Here is a 21,283-nt window from a genome sequence, read left to right on the forward strand (position 1 = left end):
AATGTGGGTGAAAATAGGGGAGTAATTTTCACCTTGACCTACCCAATTTTGGATGCAAATCAAGTAGCTAGATGTGCCAAAGTCATGATTGGCACCTGTACTTCATTTTTGCAGGCTCAGATTTTGTGAACTCTCAAACCAAAATGATGGAAAATCTTACCCTTTGAAAATCAAGTCTCGTACCACATAACTTCAAGAAGTAAATTATAACCCTTTCAAGATATTTTATTGGATCTCTAAAAACAAGGGAAGTATTCACCAACAAATATAGTTAGCCTGGAAGTAAATACTTAGAGCAGTCACAGCAGAATCAATACTCACTTAAAATAATCGTATTTTTCATATTACCGTCCCTTCTATGCTAAACTACCAAGCAGACAAATGTAAACCTGATGTATATTTAGTTCTTTCTGCAAGCATTGAAACAGTTAATAAATGCACAACAAAACAGACGGCAATAAACATATTCCCTATAACATGAGAATTAGCTGAATGTTACTGATTTACACAGAGGGGAAAAAACAATTTTCCCTGTTCCATGAACTTAAATAGTATTTCCCATGTATTTATGAAGAAGGGGTTATGCCTGCAACATTTTACCTACTGGTTCAATTTATTAACCCCCTGGAGAGAGGGCAATTTTTATCACCAGAGTAATCTGAATACCATTCTACCACATGGGAAATCTTTACAAAATTGTTCATTCTTTATTGAAATCCAGATGTAATGAGTATAACTGCCCTCACAAGCCCTTGTTTAAAGTAACATGGATCATCTGTATCCAGAATGCTTGGTTAGAAAATACTGAAAAAGTTGTTCTTAAAGACTTTCCCCTGAAGTGATGAATGTTATTATTGGACTAACTCAGCACTCCTTTTTTGTGCAAAAAACTTTACAAAATTGAGTGTTAATTTTAATTTACAATTACATAATTGGAACAATTCATCATGACTATTATTACCAGTATATGAGTACATGAAAATAACATTTAAATAATGTGGGATTTTAATTACAAAGGAGCAATTTCTTGAGCCTTGAAGCAAAATCCAGAAGTTATGGTGTACCTGTGGTAACGGTTATCTTGTGACAGAACTACAACAGCTAAGAAGGTGGTAAAACAGAATTGCAAATATAGAAGACACTATATTAAAAGGTCTCAAGCTTTCACAATAAGAAGTCAGAGACTGACTCATCAAACCAGTAGGCCCAATCCTCAGGACCAGCCATTTGGCACCTCGCAGCTCAGGGGAGGAATGACTGAAGAGGACATTGCAAAAACAGCTTTCCAGCTCCCTGATCATCAGACTACCAGATACCAGTCTAGTCCGCTAAGTGACTTAAAGTAGCCTCAGGGATCCATGCAGGCAGCCAGGGATTACTGGAGTGAGGGGGTGCTTTGGCTATGGCACTTTTTTCTCAGCCACGACCCTTTTGCCAAGGGCAGTGGGAAGGGTGGCAAAGGAGCAACAATGGTCTACCTGTGGATTCCCTGCTGAATTCCTACTGGCTGGTTACATCAACTTTCAGTTTGGTTTGTGCCACCATGGCGGCAAAGCAGCCTCAGCGAGACTGAAGATTTAGCCCTCAGAGTTGAATTACCAAGGGAAAGTGGGGATTTTCTGTTAAAAATAGGTAATGAGTATTGTATTTTCCTTATATTGTTAATTACAGTGACTGAAGCTATGGTGATCACCTCATATATACTTATTGTTCAGAGGGGAAATAGCTGTGATAGCTGTGTGGTGTCTAATGGCATATTGGATTTTTAATCGCTACTATTGTGTGTTCCTCATACACCTTCTCAGTATCTAGTAACTTGAAACAGAAACATAACATTATGTTTGTGAGTAACATTATTAATTTCCCATATCAGTAATTATTTGAACTGCAGACTTCCTGAATAGCAGCTAATAAATACATGAGCTAAACACAAAGGATGCAGGATACTGTAAACATAATGCACCTTGCTTCGTGCTGCCCTTACTCAGCACTGTCATATTGACTCACGTGTTTACTGCAATGAGATTCTTACCAGGTTAGGTGACAACAATGACTGGAAGTGAAGGAGGACACCTGCATTAGCTATCTGTTCCAACCACCTTCTGCTGGCCTCTCCAGTCTCCATTTCATACTCTTTGCTGTTGTCAAACATCTGATTTAAGGCAGCCATTAGTTGCTCTGAAAAAGCACAGACTGTGGCCACCAGACTTTGGCAGAAGACCATGTCTCGTCTGAGCTGTATCTCACTATCTGTGAGGGAAAGACCAGAAGAGGAAAAGCAAGACAAATGGGAGAATAAATTAACAGTAAATTAACTGTAGCAAGTTTTTGTTTTGTTTTAAGCAAAAGAGCTGTTGTTTTCTGGAAAAATAAAATCTCACATCGCAAAAAAGCCTTAACTAAGAGATTTTACTCCTTATTTGAAAAAATTCAAAACAAATTAAAGGAGTTGTGTGAAAATAGTTAAATATGCTTTACGTACAAACCTGTTTAAAATTCACTATCCATTGAATAGTCATTAAAATGTCCCAATTTAGAAATCAAACTTTGGTAAGCAATTTACTTTCTGAGTCAGTAATGTTACTGTGGGTAGCTCATATTCCAAGCTTTGGAATTTGAGTAATTAACTCAGTAGAGTAAGTGTTGCCTTTAGCTTAATGAAGTATTTAATTAAAGTCTTCATTTAAATGCCACAATGTAACTTCCTTTCCAATACACAAGTTTTGTAGGTATCTCTGGCTCTTTCCAGATTCATGGTTCTGACCTATAAAACATCCATCTCTCTCGCTCCACCCCCGCCGCCCTTCCTCCCTCTTTCTGTCTGGTGGCAATTTCTCTTCTGCTCATAGGTCCTTCTTCTACAGACTCCCACAAAAAGTCATTTTTCAACCCTCTGCCTAGTTCTATTTTGCTCATCATCATTCTATCTTTAATTCTTACCAAGCTCATCGTGATATCACTCAACTGCAAATATCTTTCAACCTTTAATGTCTCCCCTCTTGTCTTTTTCAGCTTTCTGCCTGTCACAACTAGATTGTATCCAAACCGGAACCAGCACCTAAAACAAAGACCTGCTCCACATGGCAGCACCATTGCTGTGAAACACCTGCCTTACTGCCTGAGCATGCACTAGTTAGGGGGCATGTCAAGGGGAAGAACTGGCCCCTCACTCCATCCCCAAGAAAGCTGATTGGTTATTCTACCCATGTTCAACATCCTACTATCAGCCCTCTTGCCATTACAGGATGGATATGCTACTCCAGAGGAGAATCTGCCATGCCCAAGTTTGGGACAGTTATAAATGGTTATAGGTCAGTTGGTCAGCTCTTGGCCTATCAGTTGGGAGAGACTGCATGATGTGAGCTGCAGACAGGGGTCACATGATGTTGCTGCTGGACCACAGCAGGCCCAACCACAACCTGAACACAAGGGCTGTAAGACAGGCCTAGAAAGAAGGTGGGACCAGAGGTGTAACACAGGGCAGCCAGCAGGGACTGGGTGACTGCAGGCCAGAGAAGATCCAGTTCCTTGGAGAAGAAGCCCTGACTAGTACTTCAACTACAACTTCAGGCCCCTGAGGATGATGGGGGAATAGAATCTGGCCGGTGTAAGCTCATCCTTTATAGAAACATTGGCCACCAATCCAATGGGAAAGAGGTGTTCCCTAACCTGGGAGCGAGATTGGTATACACTTGGAGATGTTTGGTTACCAATGGAGTAAGACCTCTTTTATTAGAATCTAGAGTTTATTGCATTGAGGCTTAGTGCATAATTTCTGTGGTAATTAACTACATGTGACTCTCAAAGTGTTCCTTTTATTAACACTACAGCTCCATTCATGAGGGCTGATAAAGGTGTTGGGATATAGTTGTGTATTGTAATTCTTCCTGGTTACTGATTTCACAAAGATAGAAGAAAGATTCTCCACCCCAGAGCAAAAGGGTGTGAATTTGAGACAGCCTAGCAAAATGGTGAGCCCCCAACTGCAATCAACCCCACATTTTGGGGTGTTCAAAATCCAGATCCTAATTTTGTGGCTCAGGCCCTTTTAGTTTTAACAAGGTAAAAGTTGAGGGGCATGATTCTCCACTGATTCGCACCTTGGTAGTCATTTCACGTGTGAGAAGTGAATGCAAAGTGGCTGTAAAACATTTTTTCTGATTTGATAGTTTTACACCCATTTTGCTCTTATATCAATGACTACACATGGTGTAGGACAATGGTGAATTGGGCCCATTGTGAACAGACAGGATCCCTATTCGGTTTTCAATAAAGTAAAAACACAGTGGGTTAGTATCCAAACTTGTCCCCATTCTGGGGTTTTCCCTTTTCCATTAACTGAAATAACAATACAGAAAACTCAGCCTGAAGTTGGCTTCTTCCTGAGGTTTCTCCCTGCAGGGCCTCTCCTCCTTGCTCCTAGTTCTCCCTCTCTCACAGAGAGGCTCAAACCCTTTTATATCTCTGGGATGGAACTATAGGACTCACCTGACCAGGTAACCAGTAAAAATAATTCCGCATCTACAGAAATAACCCTGCATCCTAACACCTTCTTAACAAATTATGTGCTTCCCATGGGCAACAGGTGCCTCCTCAACATAACTCCATCCTCTCTATCTTCCTTCTTAACTCAAACTTCACATTTGCTTCCACTGTCTCTAACCTTGGAAACATCTTTGACCATGAGTTTGCTTTCTTTCTCCTACCTGTCTGTAAGGACTTTTAGAATACTGTCCACAAGTGCTACTGCTTCTTTACACCATTTCTACTGAAATCATTATCCAAGCCTTTATGTTTTCTAATCTTGATTACTGTAACTTCCTTCTCTATGACCTCTCCAAGTTCTATTCTTCAGAATCCAACATATGTAGAAAATGCTGCTGCTGGGTTTTTTTTCTCATTATAGAGAAATACAATAATCTCCCCCATGCTCAGATAATCCCACTGGTTCCCCAGTTCACATAACAAACTAACAGGCCTTCGTGATTTTTAACACCGAACATATATTTGCACCCGTATGGATCTTGTTCTCTCTACACTCCCCAGTGAGCTATCTCCATTTGTCTAGAAGCAGCTAATTCACTGTGCCTTCATAGATCCTTCACTCCTGCAGTGCCTGCCTTTTGATGCAGCCTTCCTGTATCACCAACACCTCACATTTTCAAATCTCATCTAATATATTTTAACACTGTGTTTAATATTGAACTCAATAGCACTTTGTGATACAGTTTTTATGAGAGACTCTATAAAAACTAAAGTTGTAGAATAAGTAAAATGATGCAAGCCCTGCGATTATTCTTTTATAAAATTAAACTTTTATTTTTTTCAGCCTTATAAGAAAGTAAAACGAAATATTTCTTTCTTTCAGAAAGCTCCCTGGCCTTTTTGGCAATTATCTATTCTTTAAAGATTGCCACAGAATATTACCAAAGAAGGATTTCAGCCAGTCACAGATCAGAAAAATCAAATGTTTTCTTCTTTAAAACGGCACTGAATTTCTTACAGACATTATGGGCATGGGTTCATAAAAGGGCCTCAGCTTGACCTCTCATTTTACAGCCTCCATTAATTGTGGGCACAAATTATGGCATGTAGACATCTGATTTGCAGATACAGTTTTGTAGTTGGAGGTCTATTTGCTATCATTTGTGCCTCCCATTAATTGCATCTGCAAAATAGGAGTTTTTAAAAATCATGCCCTTCAGGTGTCCAGTTATATCACTCCTCTGCACTGGCCACTCCATTTAAAACTTTTGAACAATTATTAATAATTATAAGCCCAAACTTTAAAACAAAGGACCATTACTTTTCTTTTATTTAATGCTGTGGTTTGTCTAAACTGTATGATAATAATTGGCTTTTATAGTCAAATGTCTCTGCTTCACTTGGCATTTAACCACCTGCAAAAGCTGTAGAATGCCTTGTACACTCTTCTGCCATGAGCATTATCTCCTGAATATTGAATGCCCATTTACTCATTATTTTGTAAATACATTTGCATATTTCATGTTGTTAACAATGGATGAAATTGTGGCAAAGTAGTCCGGGGAAAATGCAGACCATTTCCAAAAAGCAGGGTGATAATTTTTTTAAATCCATCAAATTCTGAAGAATTAGGTAAAAAAAGAGAAGGGACAGGGATGGGCAAGAAAGACAAGAATAACAAGGAAACTAGGGCCAGGGGAAGCTGGAGGTAGAGAGGAAAGAAAAGGAAAGGGAGAACGGAAATGATGGAAAATGAAGGTAGGTATAGAAAAGCAGAGGAGAAAAGATAGCAAAAATATTGTATATCAGCTCAGTGCTTTGGCAGCCACTTCACCTGCTGAGATCCAAAATAAGTGAGGGATGGTATTTTGCATACCAAACATAAATATTCAGTTTGTATTGTCTCTCATTTACTAGAGTTTTCATTTTAAATTGCCATTGCCTTCGGGAACACTTAGTGTACATAGTAAGGGTAAAACTTCACATTCCAAGTTGTGGTCAATGGGTTTGGGATCTTCCCTTCCTCTCTTCCACTTACCTCTTCTTTGGGTTCATAACACAAATATAAAACATCTGTGAAGAGACATTCTAGTGCTTCAAAAAGAAAACGAAAAACCAAACCTCAGACTGAAACTAGCCTATTAAAAGTACCTGTATATTCAAGGAGTGCCAAAAGTATCCTTGTCTTCACCTCTGGAAAAAAGCACAAAGTTTTAGGACATAGTCAAAAACATCCCCTATATCACAATGCATATGCAGATTCTGATTTTACAGTAATCAGAAAGAGTAATCAGATTCATTTGCCATAACAGTTAACTTAATTTTACATCTCACTTGATGAGAAAATTAGTCGTATTCTAAGTCTCCGATCCTGCAAAGAGAACCATGTCGGTGGAACTACTATGCCTGTGTGCAACCCCTGACACAAGGATCCCACATACCAGCACTGCACAGAGGCACAGGTCCATCCACGCAAAGGCAGCTGCAGGGTCAGTCTATATCGCTGTTCGCTTAACACCCCAAACCCTTTGCACAAGGAATTCCACCTCATTTCAGTTCTGCTCATAGAAGACCAGCCCTATTTTAATCATTTTCCCCATTTTATTCTTAAATCTCAAAATCAATGTTCACATGCTGTATGAGAAATCTCTCTCTGGAGCATTTTCATTCCATTGCAATCTCCGTTTTAGGGATTTTGGTTTTTGTTTTGTTGTACAAAAATTTAGTATGAATTAAATATTTTTATGACCTGAAGCAAGGCCACACAATAAGAAAACTTTTAAATTTTTTCATAACTGTTTAAACTATGTTCTGCTTTTAGTAAGCAACAATAATTATGGTCAAGTAATGTCTAAAGTACATTGAGTAATGCAGGCCCAAAATTTGAGCTAACCTTTGCATTTTCAAAATTTGACATGGAAGGTCTTTCCTATTTATTTTAGGTGGGGCTGGTAGCACTGCCTGTTATTAAGTCTGTTAGGGCTGAAATTTTCCATGATGAATATTCAGGCTGAATGTTTTTGGAAAATTTTAGGCAAAATGGCTCACCAGTTCTAAGAATAAGGCTAGGAGAAAATACATTATTTCTCAATGTTAAAAAAATTCCATTAACCTTTCTTTGGAAACCTCCAACATGCCTATGCTTTGAAGAAGAGACTTGAAATACAGTGTCGGTGGGGTGGGTGAAGGGCGGACTTCATATCAGGGATGTGCCTATTGCCATTCCTGTGAAAATCTGCCCAAATTTTGCCAAGTTATAAGCCTTTGAAAAAAAAATCAGTTTGCAGATGCTCAAAGACTTGCTAGAATTTAAAGTCTCCAAAGATTCCATCTTCAATGAGCAAGCTCAACCCTCGCACAGTACCTTGCGCTGACCAGACCGCATACTTGCCATCCCCCTAGAGTAACTTGCACCATGTGGGCATCAATATGATGCCAAGTGATAGACTATCTGGGTGGTTTTTTAGTTTGCATTTTTAAAACCTAGAACATTTAAAAAATGACATTAAGAGCATTATAAAAAATCCAATGGAAAAATAGTATGTGAGCATGTAATTAAAAAATTTATTATACCGTAAACACACAAGGGACTGAATTAAAGGTGCACAGACAACCTTAATTTGGGATTCCTTAACTTTTAAGTGCTTGATTTGCAGCCATAATAATGTCCTTTTAAATTAGATGGTGGGGGTCGGTGTATAGCTAACTATTGGTTTTACGTCCACCAATATGTGGTAAATGGTATAAGCAAAGTGCAGAAGTGTAAATGTACTTAGTACTATTGCTTATATGCTTTATATGAACTTGGTGGTACACTGGAAATACTGATCCCTGACTGTAAAAAACATGAAAATTAATTATATTTTATATGATTCACTAGATAGGTTTTTAGAACCAATATGCAGTTGGAGTTATCTTTGGCACTGTCTTGCCGTTCACCGCCTTTAAGGCAATTTCAATGAACATATAAAGCTTTTGTCTTAGGTGGAGTAACTGATATGCAAGAGTTTGGCTTTTGTGTAAACTTAGTAAATACATTAAAGGCCACAATTTTCAAAGAAGTGGTTGTTGACTTGGGGGCCCAACGTACAAGATTTAGGGCTTGATTTTTAGAGGTGTTGAGCAGCCACTTCAAAGAGAGTTCTGAGTGTTCAACGCTTCTGAAAATCAGGCCCATGGTACCTCAGGTTAAGCACACAAGAGCTAAGGCACTCAGAATTAGTGGCTACTTTTGAAAATGTGCCTACAACTCATCCTCAGCAGCCTTCGTTTTCAGATGAACAAAGGAAGCCTAAGGGCACATTAAAGATTAATATACTGGGGTCTAGAAGTCTGATCATTTTGCTTAGAAGACTGAAGCTTCTGTATGTGGAAAATTTTATTTTATAATCTGAAGTATGTAGCTATGTTGAGGCTATTTCTTGCAGCTCATTACAGATGGGATTTGTTGAATCTCTGAATTCAAAAGCATTTAAGGTTTCTATGAATATTATTCTCCTGCTTATGCTAGAATTACAGGCTGCAGCAACTTTCCTTTATCCTCTTTATTATAATCTCGCTCTGTTTCATAATAACAATGAGGAGTCCGGTGGCACCTTAAAAACTAACAGATTTATTTGGGCATAAGCTTTCATGGGTAAAAAAACCCACTTCTTCAGATGCATGGAGTGAAAATTACAGATACAGGCATAAATGTATTGGCACATGAAGAGAAGGGAGTTACCTTACAAGTGGAGAACCAGTGTTGACAAGGCCAATTCGATCAGGGTGGATGTGGTCCACTCCCAATAACTGATGAGGAGGTGTCAATACCAAGAGAGGGAAAATTGCTTTTGTAGTGAGCCAGCCACTCCCAGTCCCTATTCAAGCCCAAATTAATGGTGTTAAATTTGCAAATGAATTGTAGCTCGGCAGTTTCTCTTTGAAGTCTGTTTTTGAAGTTTTTTTGTTGAAGGATGGCTACTTTTAAATCTGTTATTGAATGTCCAGGGAGACTGAAGTGTTCTCCTACTGGCTTTTGTATGTTACCATTCCATATGTCTGATTTGTGTCCATTTATTCTTTTAAGTAGAAAGAATAAATGGACACAAATCAGACATCAGGAATGGTACTATATAAATCCCTGGTGAGCCTACACCTTGAATACTGCATCCAATTCTGGTCACCATATCTCAAAAAGGATATAGTGGAACTGGAAAAAGTTCAGAGAAGGACAATAAACAGGGGTACAGAATGGCTTAAAAAGAGATGACAAAGTGGGGGATATTATAGAGGTCTCTAAAATCATAAATGGTGTGGAAAAAGTGATTAGAAAAGTATTATTTATCCTTTTACACAATACAAAACCCAGGGGTTACCCAGTGAAATTCATAAGCAGCAGGTTTATTACAAACAAGAAAAAGTACTTTTTCACACAACACACAGCTGAGCTGTGAAACTCCTTGCCAGAGGATGTTGTGAAGGCCAAGACTATAACAGGATTCAATAAAGAACTAGATAAATTCATGGAGGATAGGTCCATCAATGGCTATTAGCCAGGATGGAAAGGAATGGTGTCCCTAGCCTCTGTTTGCCAGAAGCTGGGAATGGGCAATAGGGGATGGATCACTTGATGATTTCCTGATCTGTTCATTCCCTCTGGGGCACCTGGCATTGGCCACTGTCAGAAGACAAGACACTGGGCTAGATGAACCTTTGGTCTGATCCAGTATGGCCGTTCTTATGTTATGTTCTTAGACCATTGAGGCAATGTACCAGGAAGGCTTATTGAGTCTTTAACGAGTCCTTTGGAAAAAGGATGGGAGCACCAAATTCTATGTGGATTTATAGAAAATTGAATGAAGTCACTTTAAAGGATTATTATCCATTACCTCCAATAGATGATACTCTGGATGTTGTAGCAGGTGCAATATGGTTTTCCACACAGGATCTTTTGAGTGACTACTGGCAAGTGGGAGTGTATCCAAAAGACGGGGGGATATGCTTTCACTGGGTGATACTTGTGGCAATTTAAAGTGATGACTTTTGCCTAGAGCAATGCACCAGCCACATCTGCGAGACTAATAGAAAGGGTATTACCTGGAATGCTCCTTTCAGCCTGTCTGTTATACCTAGATGATATCATGGTGCCTGCTAAAACATTTGAACAGGAGCTAAAGAATTTACAAGTGGCCTGTGAGAAGCTGAAGGCAGCCATTTTGAAATGGAACCCAAAGAAAAGTGAGTTGTTTCAAAAAGAGGTAATGTACCCTGGGCACATAATTAGTGAGGAGGGAATCTCCACTGACAAAAAGAAAATTGAGGCTGTACAGAGCTGGTCAACTCTCCAGACACTCTCAGATGTGCAATGTTTTAAAGGGCTATGGCTCCTTTTACAGACGATTCACTTTTGCCAATATTGCAATTGAGTAAATTGGTTGAGTGAAAAGGGGAAACCATTTCAGCAGTCAGCAGTGTGTGAAGAAGCATTTCCAGGGTTGAAAGTCTCTGGTGACTGAACTGTTGTGGCCTATCCATGATTTAAAACTCCTTTCACATTGGAGACAGATGCTTTCAGTTTGGGGCAGTACTGACACAAGAACACAAGAGACCTGAGAGGTGGTAGCTTATTATTACAAAAGTCTAAGTTTTCCTGAAATAAATGATTGCATCCCTAAACAGAACTCCTAGCTCTGATTAAATCGATAGAACATTTTAATTATGATTTGTATGGGAGGAAGATTATGGTCAGGACAGCTCATGCTTCCCTGCAATGGCTCTATAGATTCAGAAATCCTGAGACAGGCTTGCCAGATTGTAGAAGAAGCTGCAGTGCTATGATTTCACAATCACACAAAGGCCTGGCCATAAGCATGGCCATTGCCATAAGCTGATGCCTTGTCCAGACGGCCTTGTTGCAAAGCTAATTGCAAACACTGCCCCAAATAGGAGCACAAAGGAATTAGGCCATGTCTATGTTACAAACTTTGGATGACATAAGCTACATTGGTGTAAAGCTGCCGCAGTTAGTCTTTTGCTCCTGCATGTGCATACTTGGCTGCTCGCATCGGCGCTTTGCGTATTCAGAAGAAATGCTCATGTCAAGGCAAAGTGCGGTGTGCCATGGGTAGGTATCCCAGTGTGCCAAGAGCCACCCTCCAGTGCAATGCCTTTTGGGGGGGTTTCGCAATATGTTGTGGGGCAGAAATGAGTCATGCAGGGAACTCTGGGATTTAGGGGGTCAAGTTGCCGTCATGCAACTTTCTCCATCCCAATCCCATAATTTTTACAACTGTTTTTTAAATCCCACAAACCCATGTGACACTTTTTGCTGTCCACCATCTGACAGGAGCATGGAGCCTGTACAGCTCTGCACTACTGACATGAACATGGCACAGGACTAACGGTCCTCCAGTATTTGCAGAGTCACAGGAAGTACCGCAACAAGAGCGCACATTATGATTTCTTTGAGGACAGATTGCTAAAGGACACAGTGAAAATCAATTCAAGATTGTTGGTGGCATCCTTGGAGCAGTTGCAGACAGTGGAGCATCACTTTTGGACCCTAGAAACAAGCACTGACAGGTGGGATTGCCTCGTATTGCAGGTCTGAAATAACAGTGACTGCAGAACTTTCAGATGTGAAAAGCCACCTTCCTGCATCTATGTCCCAAACTCAACCGCTGCCCTCCAGTGCTGGGACACCAGAATGAGACCTGCATTGACAGTCGAGAAGTAAGTGGTGGTCACACTATGGAAGATTGCAATGCCAGATTGCTACCGGTCAGTGGGAAGTCATTTTACAGTTGGAAAATCCACAGGAGAAATGCAAGTGTGCAGGGCCATCAATAGTAACCTGCTGTGCAAGACTGTGCAGGGCATCGTGGATGGATTTGCAGCTATGGAGATCTTGAACTATGGCGAGGTGACAGACGGCACTGTGACAGGGTGGTGCTCACCAAGTCAACGCCCCTCCCACAGTTGCATGCTGTCTCTCCATCTCTCTCTCTGGTCTGCAGTCCCTCTCTCACTCCAGGAATCGTAGTATCCTCTTCGTAACTCAGCCCTCCAGCCAGATCACTCAGTGTATTTCCCCCTTCTGAGGTACCAAAGTCTTCCTTCAGCAGTCCTAGGCAATTTTCCCATTGTCTGGCAGGGAAACCCGGGCCTGCCCTCTAACTCTGGGTTCTGGCTCAGGAACCCTCTAGCCAGCAGTCAAAGTCTATTCCCTTCTACACCTTACTGCTTTTTCCTGAGCCCTCTACCACCTTCCTGGCCACCCCACCTCTCTGGGTTTGCCAGCTCAAACACGCCTCCCTTCTCGCAGGGAGTGACTGCTGCCCCAGTCTGTTGCCAGTTTCCTTGTTTTATAGGCCCCGCCTCTTCCGTCCCAGCTGAGCCCGCTTGCAATCTATCCCTGCTCCCTGGGGATAAAACACAAGGTGGAGCTTGTGGAGTTAACAGGTTAACTCCTTCCAGTCCTGTGTGGGGTGACCACCACATCACAGGCACACATTTCTCACACATTGTGGCACCAGCCCACCTTGCTACAGAGTACATCAACAGACAGGGCTATTTTTCTATGGTTACTCAAATTTTGGTGGATCACCAGAGACGCTTCACTGATATCAATGTGGGTTAGTCAGGAAAGATGCATGACACTTGCAACTTTAAGAATACAGGACTGTTCAGACAGCTGCAAGCCGGGACATTCTTTCCTGTCCAGCGGATTACCATTGGCAATGTTGAAAAGCCAATAGTGATCCTGGGAGACCCAGCCTACTTTTTGCTTCCCTGGCTCATGAAGCCAAATACTGGCCACCCTGACAATGCCAAGGAAAGATTCAACTACTGTCTCAGTAGGTGCAGAATGACAGTTGAATGTGCTTTCAGTAGATTGAAGGGGAGCTAGAGATGTTTATTTATTAGATTCTATCTCACTGAGAAAAACATTGCAATTGGTGCAGCTGCCTGTTGTGTCCCGCATAATATCTGTGAGGCAAAGGTGGAAAAATTGTTACCAGAGTAGAGGTGGAGCAGTTGTCTGCTGACTTTGAACAGCCAGATACAAGGGCCATTACAAGAACTCAATGTGGAGCTATGCTGCTCAGGGAGGTCCTGAAAGGGCATTTATCAGTCAGACACAGTAATGTGCTGTGCTGGACAGTGCTCTACCAGGTCCTGAAGTTTTGGGAGTTGCTAGGAACTGTTTAGTGCTTGGTATACATTTATGAATATCACATTATCTCTTTTAATGAACCTATGAATTATGCGGTGCTTACTGTACATTTATAAGTATTATGTGTTTTGCACTGAAACCTATAGTCCTGTGGTCCTGTTCAATTACAATTAATGTGTGCTTTCAGTAGCACCAAGCATTTTGCTGCATCTGTTATGAAGCAATAAAGATGAAATTTCCAAAAATAAAAATTTATTGTGTAACAAAAACAGTGCAAAAATAATTTGCAATTAAAAAACAATACAGAGCAAACTTATAAAATACATTAACAGAACAGAACTTTAAAAATAGAATGCTAGAAAACATGTGTCCCCATTTCAGTCAATTTCAACCAAACATACACCAACCATGGTTCTCACAGTTCAGTGTATGTGAAGTTGTAGTATTCCTTACTGTCCACCCATGTGGAGTGGTGGAGGAAGGGTTGTGGTCCATGATGCCACATAGAAAGTTGCGGGGGGGATGTAGGGAGCTGCTAAAATGGAGTTCCCCATTGATTGTAAAAGAAGGTGAGCACATGACTGTTGGACCTGTACGTTAGCAAGATTCTTCAGCATTTGTGTTTGTTGCCTAAAAAGCCTCATTATGTCCTGGTGCATTTGCCTCTCTGACTCCTGGGCCCAGAAACTTTTGGCATCAGCCTCTCTGATCTTCCGATCTTTTCCTGGATATCTGGTCACCAACTCAGAGTGAACAATGCAAAAACAGAACTCAATATTTTCTCATAGACCTTTCTCAGTCCTTCCCCTTTCTATCTCTGTAGAAAACTCTACAGACCATTGAGGACCCTAATCATGCACCCTTACTGTTATATTCAATTCCTTTCTCTGCTTTCCACCACATCCAGGCTATTAAGACCTGTCAGTTTTTCCTTAATAATGTTGTAAAATGTCCCGCACTCTCCATCTTTCTTGCTGACATCCTGGCTCCTATCTGAGTCATCTGACCTTGACTACTGCAACTTCGTTCTCTCTGGGCTGGCTGATTCTCATAGTATGGCCCTCATGTCCATCTAACGTGCTGCAGCTAAATTAATCTTTCTCTGCCTCTTTGATAATGTTATTCCCTTAATCCTTGCATTGGCTTCTGACCTCTTCCACATCAAATTCAAACTCTTCAACCTCAAGGATCTGCACAGGTCTGCTATTGCTCACAATTTGTCTCATCTGCTGCTCCTTGGTCTGCCAACTTGGTACGTCTAGCCACTTTCTCCCACAAGCGAGTCTGCACCTTTTCTTGAGCCAATTACCTAGGGTCTAGTAATATCCTTCTTGAACCCATGCCTCATTCAGTCTCACATTCCTCCTACAAATTCCCTCCATTTATTAGCCTTTCAAGGCTGACTTGTACTGCCTGATTTCCCCTCTTCTAGTTAACGATATTATAGGATAAAAGTTTCAATAGTAAGAGATCTTGACTGTAGCCCATAGGGCTAGCCTGCTAGCTTGCTATATTATATATTCTGTTTTTTTCTTTATTGGTTTGATTGATTATATTATTTTGGCTTATATTTTTGTACTGAATAATTTCCGTAGAAATTACTCCATTATATTTGGCTGTAATGCAAGGAACCTATAGATCTGTATCCTGTATGATTAGCTAGAGCAAGTTAGCATGAGTGCTTGTAACCTTTGGCATAGATAAATGGCCTACCTGGCCATTGAGGAACCTGGACGATCAGACTCATTTAGCATTCCAGAGACAACGCTGGTCCTTTGTCTCCCATCACCAGGTTGCCAAGAAAGGGTGTAAATATGCTAGTCTAAAGTAGCTTTTGTAAGGAATGATACCATAAGTACTCATAGAACTGTATTATTTCTTTTTGATTCTATGGTTTTGAGCTTTGATGACTTTTTCCTTTATTTTAATAAAAATCTCTAAAGCTTGGCTTTGTCCTCAGCGTGAGTGTTCTTGGCATACTCCCCAAGGGTCCTTACAAATTACTGAATTCTCTACATTCTCTAATTCTGTGACCAGATTTCAGGATAAGAACCTGATTACCTTCTAGTCAGATCATTGGTGAGCCTATAACAAACCAGACCTCTATACATCAGGTCAACAAGAACTTTTTTTATTTACTTCCCAGGAAAATCATTTTTTTAATCTGAGCGCAAATTCATTGATATTTTGACGTGTTCGTCCAATTCCAATAATAATAATAAAATTGACAGACTATAACAGGGGTCGGCAACGTTTGGCACGCGGCTCGCCAGGGTAAGCACCCTGGCGGGCCGGGCCAGTTTTATTTACCTGCTGACGCAGCAGGTTCGGCCGATCGCGGCCCCCACTGGCCGCGGTTCGCCGTCCCGGGCCAAAGGGGGCGGAGGGAAGCCGTGGCCAGCACATCGCTCACCCCCGCTGCTTCCCGCCCCCCCCATTGGCCCGGGACGGCGAACTGCAGCCAGTGGGGGCCGCGATCAGCCGAACCTGCTGCATCAGCAGGTAAATAAAACTGGCCCGGCCCGCCAGGGTGCTTACCCTGGCGAGCCGCGTGCCAAACGTTGCCGACCCCTGGACTATAAAGTCCATCCTGAAGATATTAAGAATTTTCTCTTTTCTTCCTATTTATTACACAACAGAAATTAAAAAACATTGCAATGTAAAAGTTAAACGTGTCTTTTATGGGGTTCCTACATCTCCATCTGCTTTAAATAGTGAATCATTCTAATTTAATACAGCATGTTATTGAAGGCAACAGAACTATCAACAAGAAAATACAACCGCTTCTGAGTTTTCTATTAAAATCTAAGCACTGGAGTCAGTTTTCAATAAATGGATTCACTTAGTTAACATCAATAATGGTTAAGCAAGTTTTCAACCACTATAGCCACTATTCACCACTAAACATTTCTTTAGGTGGTAACCAAAGAGGCTTTGAGGGCTTCCTCATCTACTTACCACAGAAACCTAAATCTGACTCAAGAGACATAAATGTCCTCTTTTCGCCTTATTAAATATAGTCACTTAACTTCTGCTTATGTAGAAATATGAAGATTCACCTACTTACAACTGAAATTCTATTGAACACACACATTTAAAGGGTACACTAATGGCCTAACCAAGGATGGGCTTGCTAAGTTGTATGACAACACTTTCAACCAGCCACATCGAGCGTAAATATAAAATATTTTTAAACACTAAATAGAAAACACTTAATAATTTTTTTGACTGACTCCTGTGTTTTGTGCCTGATCATTGAAACACAGATCTGGGAGGAAGTTCAATTCAGCTTTTGGCTTGAAATAATTTTTGTCTTAAAATGCAAAATATAAAAATGAATTAGGGACCAATTTTTGTTCTTTCTGAATCAGGTAAATAAAAGAGCAAAAGGGAGAGGTCAAGTAACTTTAAATTCGCTGCTCAAACCTCATATTAGTTTCAGTCAGAAATATCCCAAAACAGAACTGCAGGCTGGCTAGTCTGTCTGCTAAATGCCTTGATCATTTGTGGAGACAACAAATGGCATGAAACTCAGAGGCACAGCACAGGGGAAGGGACTCTGAAAGTTGCTTTAAGCCTGCTTTGTGCTCTCCTGATCCTGGACTACTTGGGGGCTGGAGACACCCACAACACAACTTAGACAGGCTCCTAGGGCTGTATAAGTAACAGCAGCTTCCCCAGGCTGTCCTATGGGTCACAGTACTGCCTAGAATCTTGCAACACTGTGTGCTGCAGCCACACCCTTGACACACCCACTTCACCAGGACTTGCAAAGGGTCCTCCAAAGCCAGCCTTATGGCTGACTCTGACAGTGCCTGTGCCAGGCTCATGGGGAGCTTGGCTCTTAGGGCCCCTTTTCATCACATCACCCCTATTACCTGGTGTAAGGACAGGAGTGATGGTCTTGCCCAGGATCCCCTGAGTGTTTTTTTTTAATGAACACTCATGAGATATTAGAATAATTTTTGAGAAATCAATTAACTTTTTTTTTCAAATTCAAAATGAAAAAAATAATTAGAGCACATGGCTGAGGGGACTGGCGATGGGGAACAGACTTGTTTAATTGGATCCAGGCAAAGACAGTAGTGACTAAATTTATTAACAAATGATTAATTTGGTTAAAGAAGTCACATGTGAGCTGGTTGCTGCAATTTTCTAGTAGATAATTATCAGATGCCATGGACGGAATGGGCAGAGAGTGGGGTATCTTTTCACTTCCAGAGTTATCCCCTCAGACCATGCTTGGGACACATTGGTAGGGCAATATAAGGAAGCTCATGCTCCTGGGCTTGAGTAGCATCTGTGTGGACAGAGGGTTTCACTCTTCAGATGTCATAACTCAGCATCTTTTACACGCACAACATTTACTTTAAAATCAGTCATTAAAAATAAAGATTTAATAAATTCTTAACTGATTTTTTTAATCTGCATTTTTGCAGCAGAATGTCAATTTGACACACTATGCTTTTGTTAATTGTCCAGCCAGGCACCAAAGATCTGTCTAATAAAATCACTGTTATTTAATGACAGTGTTGTGAAAAGAGAAACTGTATTATGCAGAAGCAGGAGGTCATTTGGACCCCATTGAACCTTTCTTTAAAACTCTCTAAAAAAGGAAGTAACTTTTCCAATAAACTTAAAACAAGATTTATTTGAACGATCTTGGTGAGATTCCTAGGACACAGTAGGACCAATTTTGAGGTGGGCATAAGCTTATTTAAGTCATTTATGGACAAACTAGTCACATCAGAATGGCCTGTTGAGCTCTGACAGACTCTTAGAGGGTGTCAAACGATTGGTGAAGACTTAAGTTTTCACTTCTTCAAAACCATTAAACCATCCATGATTAATGCTAGAATGTACCTGGGTTTCGGTTTTTGCTAGGAACTAGATTTTTTTGAAAACAGTCTGTTCCCTGTTGATTCTGTGGCAGCCATTACAATATAAATGTGTATTTTGTTGACTTGGCTTTCTAGATTTTACAGATTTTGACCTTAGTGATTTGTACCAAATGGAGGAGAGATTTGTGTGGTTTTGGACTTTTCTATCCCAGTGTCTGAAGATCTCAGAGGATCTAAATTTAGAAATACCATAGGGTATTATTTGGGACTCCTCGCATTGGCCACTGTCGGAAGACAGGATTACTGGGTTAGATGGACCTTTGGTCTGACCCAGTATGGTCATTCTTATGGTTTTTAAAGTTTATATTTATAAAGCATATCACAAATTCTTTTGGTAGTTTGAAGAGCAGTTTCATCATGGGATATCATGGAAATTAGCCAATAAAATGAAGCTGCTAAATGTACAAACAAATAATTTTAACCTTAGACTGAAGCAACCTACAGCTGGCTTTGGTTCCCACAAAGAGATGCATGTTGCAATATTCCACTGCATAGTTTTATAAATCCCTTAAGCTTCTCTTTTCCATTGCTTCCCTATCAAACAGCACAATCAAAAAGGCAGGTCCTAAAAAGTGCTGAGCATGTCCTGTGAAATGCACACTCAAGTTCAATTAGGCCTGCTATGCTCCCTTTGAATGTCAGTGTTCTCACTGAATTCAGTGGGAACAGAAACAGGACCACTAACTTCAATAGGTGTTTGAATCACTCAGCATCTTCATCTAAGAGTCCAAATTCCCCTTGCGCCTGCTACTCAGAGAAGACAATATTCCCTTTTGCCTCCAAAGCTTCTGCTGGCATCTCTCCTTAGCGACCTCCGAGATATTATTTAAATTAGGTGTTCTCAGATTTTGTCATAGTGAACTTCCCTAAGCTAATAAAAACAACACTGCACCTCTCCACAGTTTATTAAGACAACACAAATAACTGAAAATCCTATATTTTGCAAAGATACAAGTAATAAAGTAGAAGGGCTTTGATCAATATAATTATAAGAGTACAAGTGTGTTATCTTGCTCTTCTGTTACAAAGAGTACAAATCGCAGCAGCGATTAAATTGCACAAACATTTTAGGTCATCATGATCGCCACTTACTGTGTGACACCTCCCCCAACCCTCACTTCTCTGGGGCCCAAGAATGAAGAGACAAGGTCTCACGGGTGCTGGGCCTACAGGCAGGGAACAGGGATCCCCTTTAGTGCATGTGGCCCATCATGTGAAGGCAGCAGGGTTCCCGGGCAGAATGGGGGCCAGAGTGTGGCACTCACAGGTCTGCAAGCACCAGGAGCTCCGTGTAGGTCCAGAGCAGCAAGAAGTTGAAGAGGGTACTGAGTTAGTAGCCAGGACTGACCACCGCTGTCACCAGCTGGAACTAGACTATTACCATGGGGGAGGGAGTGCATCACCCCAACAAGAACTGCACAGGGCCCCGGATCCTCCTGAGACCTGACCTAAACAGCCACAGGGATCCTGACCCCTGTTGGCTCTTCCCCAGGAATGGGGAGGAAGGTGACACCAAGGACCTCAGCAGAGTTCAGAGCCCACTTCACACAAAGGCTGCCGCCTTGATGGGGGCACTGACCCAGAAATGAACAGCTTCAGAGGACCAGAAAGAGAACCCTTCTGGTAAGCCCAGTTCACCCAGCCCCACTGCCCAGGAATGAGCGGTAGCTCTGCGGTGAATGATGCGAATCCCCCAGGATATTGCAGGACAGGGCTGTGATGGGGGTGGGGACCATGGAGAAGGAGGGGAGCCACTACACCACCACTGCAGGGCAGGGCTGAGAAGAGGAGACACATGGGGATAGAGGAGAGCCCCTGGGATACTGCAGGGAGTGCTTCAGCCAAAGGGAGGTGCACCAGGGGAGATGGAGGAGCTCTATATGAGCTGGGCATCAGCATGGGAATAAAATGGAGGGCATGAGAGGTCCTGTGATGCTGGGGGGGGGGGAAATGGGGAAGCAGGAGAGCTGCTGCGCTGCAGCAGGCAGGGCCACGCTGGGGAGCATAGCAGCACCTGCAAGCTGCTTTCCCTGGTATCCCTGCCCCCTGGTATGCCCCCATTCCTGCACTGCTCCTTGGGTGGAGCCCTGGCTCCCTCTGCCCCTTCCCAGCCCGAGCAGAGTTCTGGATTCACTCTGACATGCAGCACCACACCCTGGCCAAAAGACAGGCAACAGGCACCTCCCCTGCTGCAGGCCCACACCTCCCAAGGGAGGCGTACCCCATAATTTGAGAATCTCTGATTTAAACTACTCTCCATTAGTCTTGCTACTGAGATCATAAGCTGTGCTGGAATTTAGAAATTTCCTATTGGCTACATGCTACTCTGCAGACCTGGCCTCACGGACAACATAAACCTGTTATATCCTTCCTCCACCCTCCCTCATTAGCTATGAGTTTATTGAGGGTTACGTTTTTCTTACTGACCTTCAACAAATTTTCTGATATTCTGTGCAAGATTTTGGACACTGCTGGGAAGGTTCCAAGGGTCTTGCTTGATGTGAAGTCGTAATCTCTTTGGACAGCTAAGCTTAGGCTCCATTTCCTGCTGAAACGCTAAGCAAAGGAAAAAAATACCTCTTTAGTTTAAACATCCTCAGAAACCCACTGTATTTCTTTCTGAGTTGAACAGTCTTAACATTAAGAAGTGCCTGCAATTTCCTGAAATTTTGTCTTGACTGCTGTTACCTATAGCTTTTCAGATAATTTAATTCACTAAATACCCGTATAAAAAGTCAAG

General features: G+C 41.5%; 1 protein-coding gene across 1 annotated transcript in view; it reads right to left on the bottom strand.

Moving 5' to 3' along the window:
• PREX2 (phosphatidylinositol-3,4,5-trisphosphate dependent Rac exchange factor 2) overlaps positions 1–21,283 on the bottom strand; it is a 310,741-nt gene that overhangs the window by 95,475 nt on the left and 193,983 nt on the right. The window contains exons 30-32 of the mRNA XM_065397932.1: positions 20,971–21,099; positions 6,637–6,678; positions 2,033–2,250 (exon numbers count right to left, since the gene is read on the bottom strand). Of these exons, the coding sequence (XP_065254004.1) occupies positions 2,033–2,250; positions 6,637–6,678; positions 20,971–21,099 (389 nt within the window). The remainder of the gene's footprint in view (positions 1–2,032; positions 2,251–6,636; positions 6,679–20,970; positions 21,100–21,283) is intronic.

This window comes from Emys orbicularis, chromosome 2 (assembly GCF_028017835.1).
Source record: "Emys orbicularis isolate rEmyOrb1 chromosome 2, rEmyOrb1.hap1, whole genome shotgun sequence".
NCBI classification, from domain to species: Eukaryota; Metazoa; Chordata; order Testudines; family Emydidae; genus Emys; species Emys orbicularis.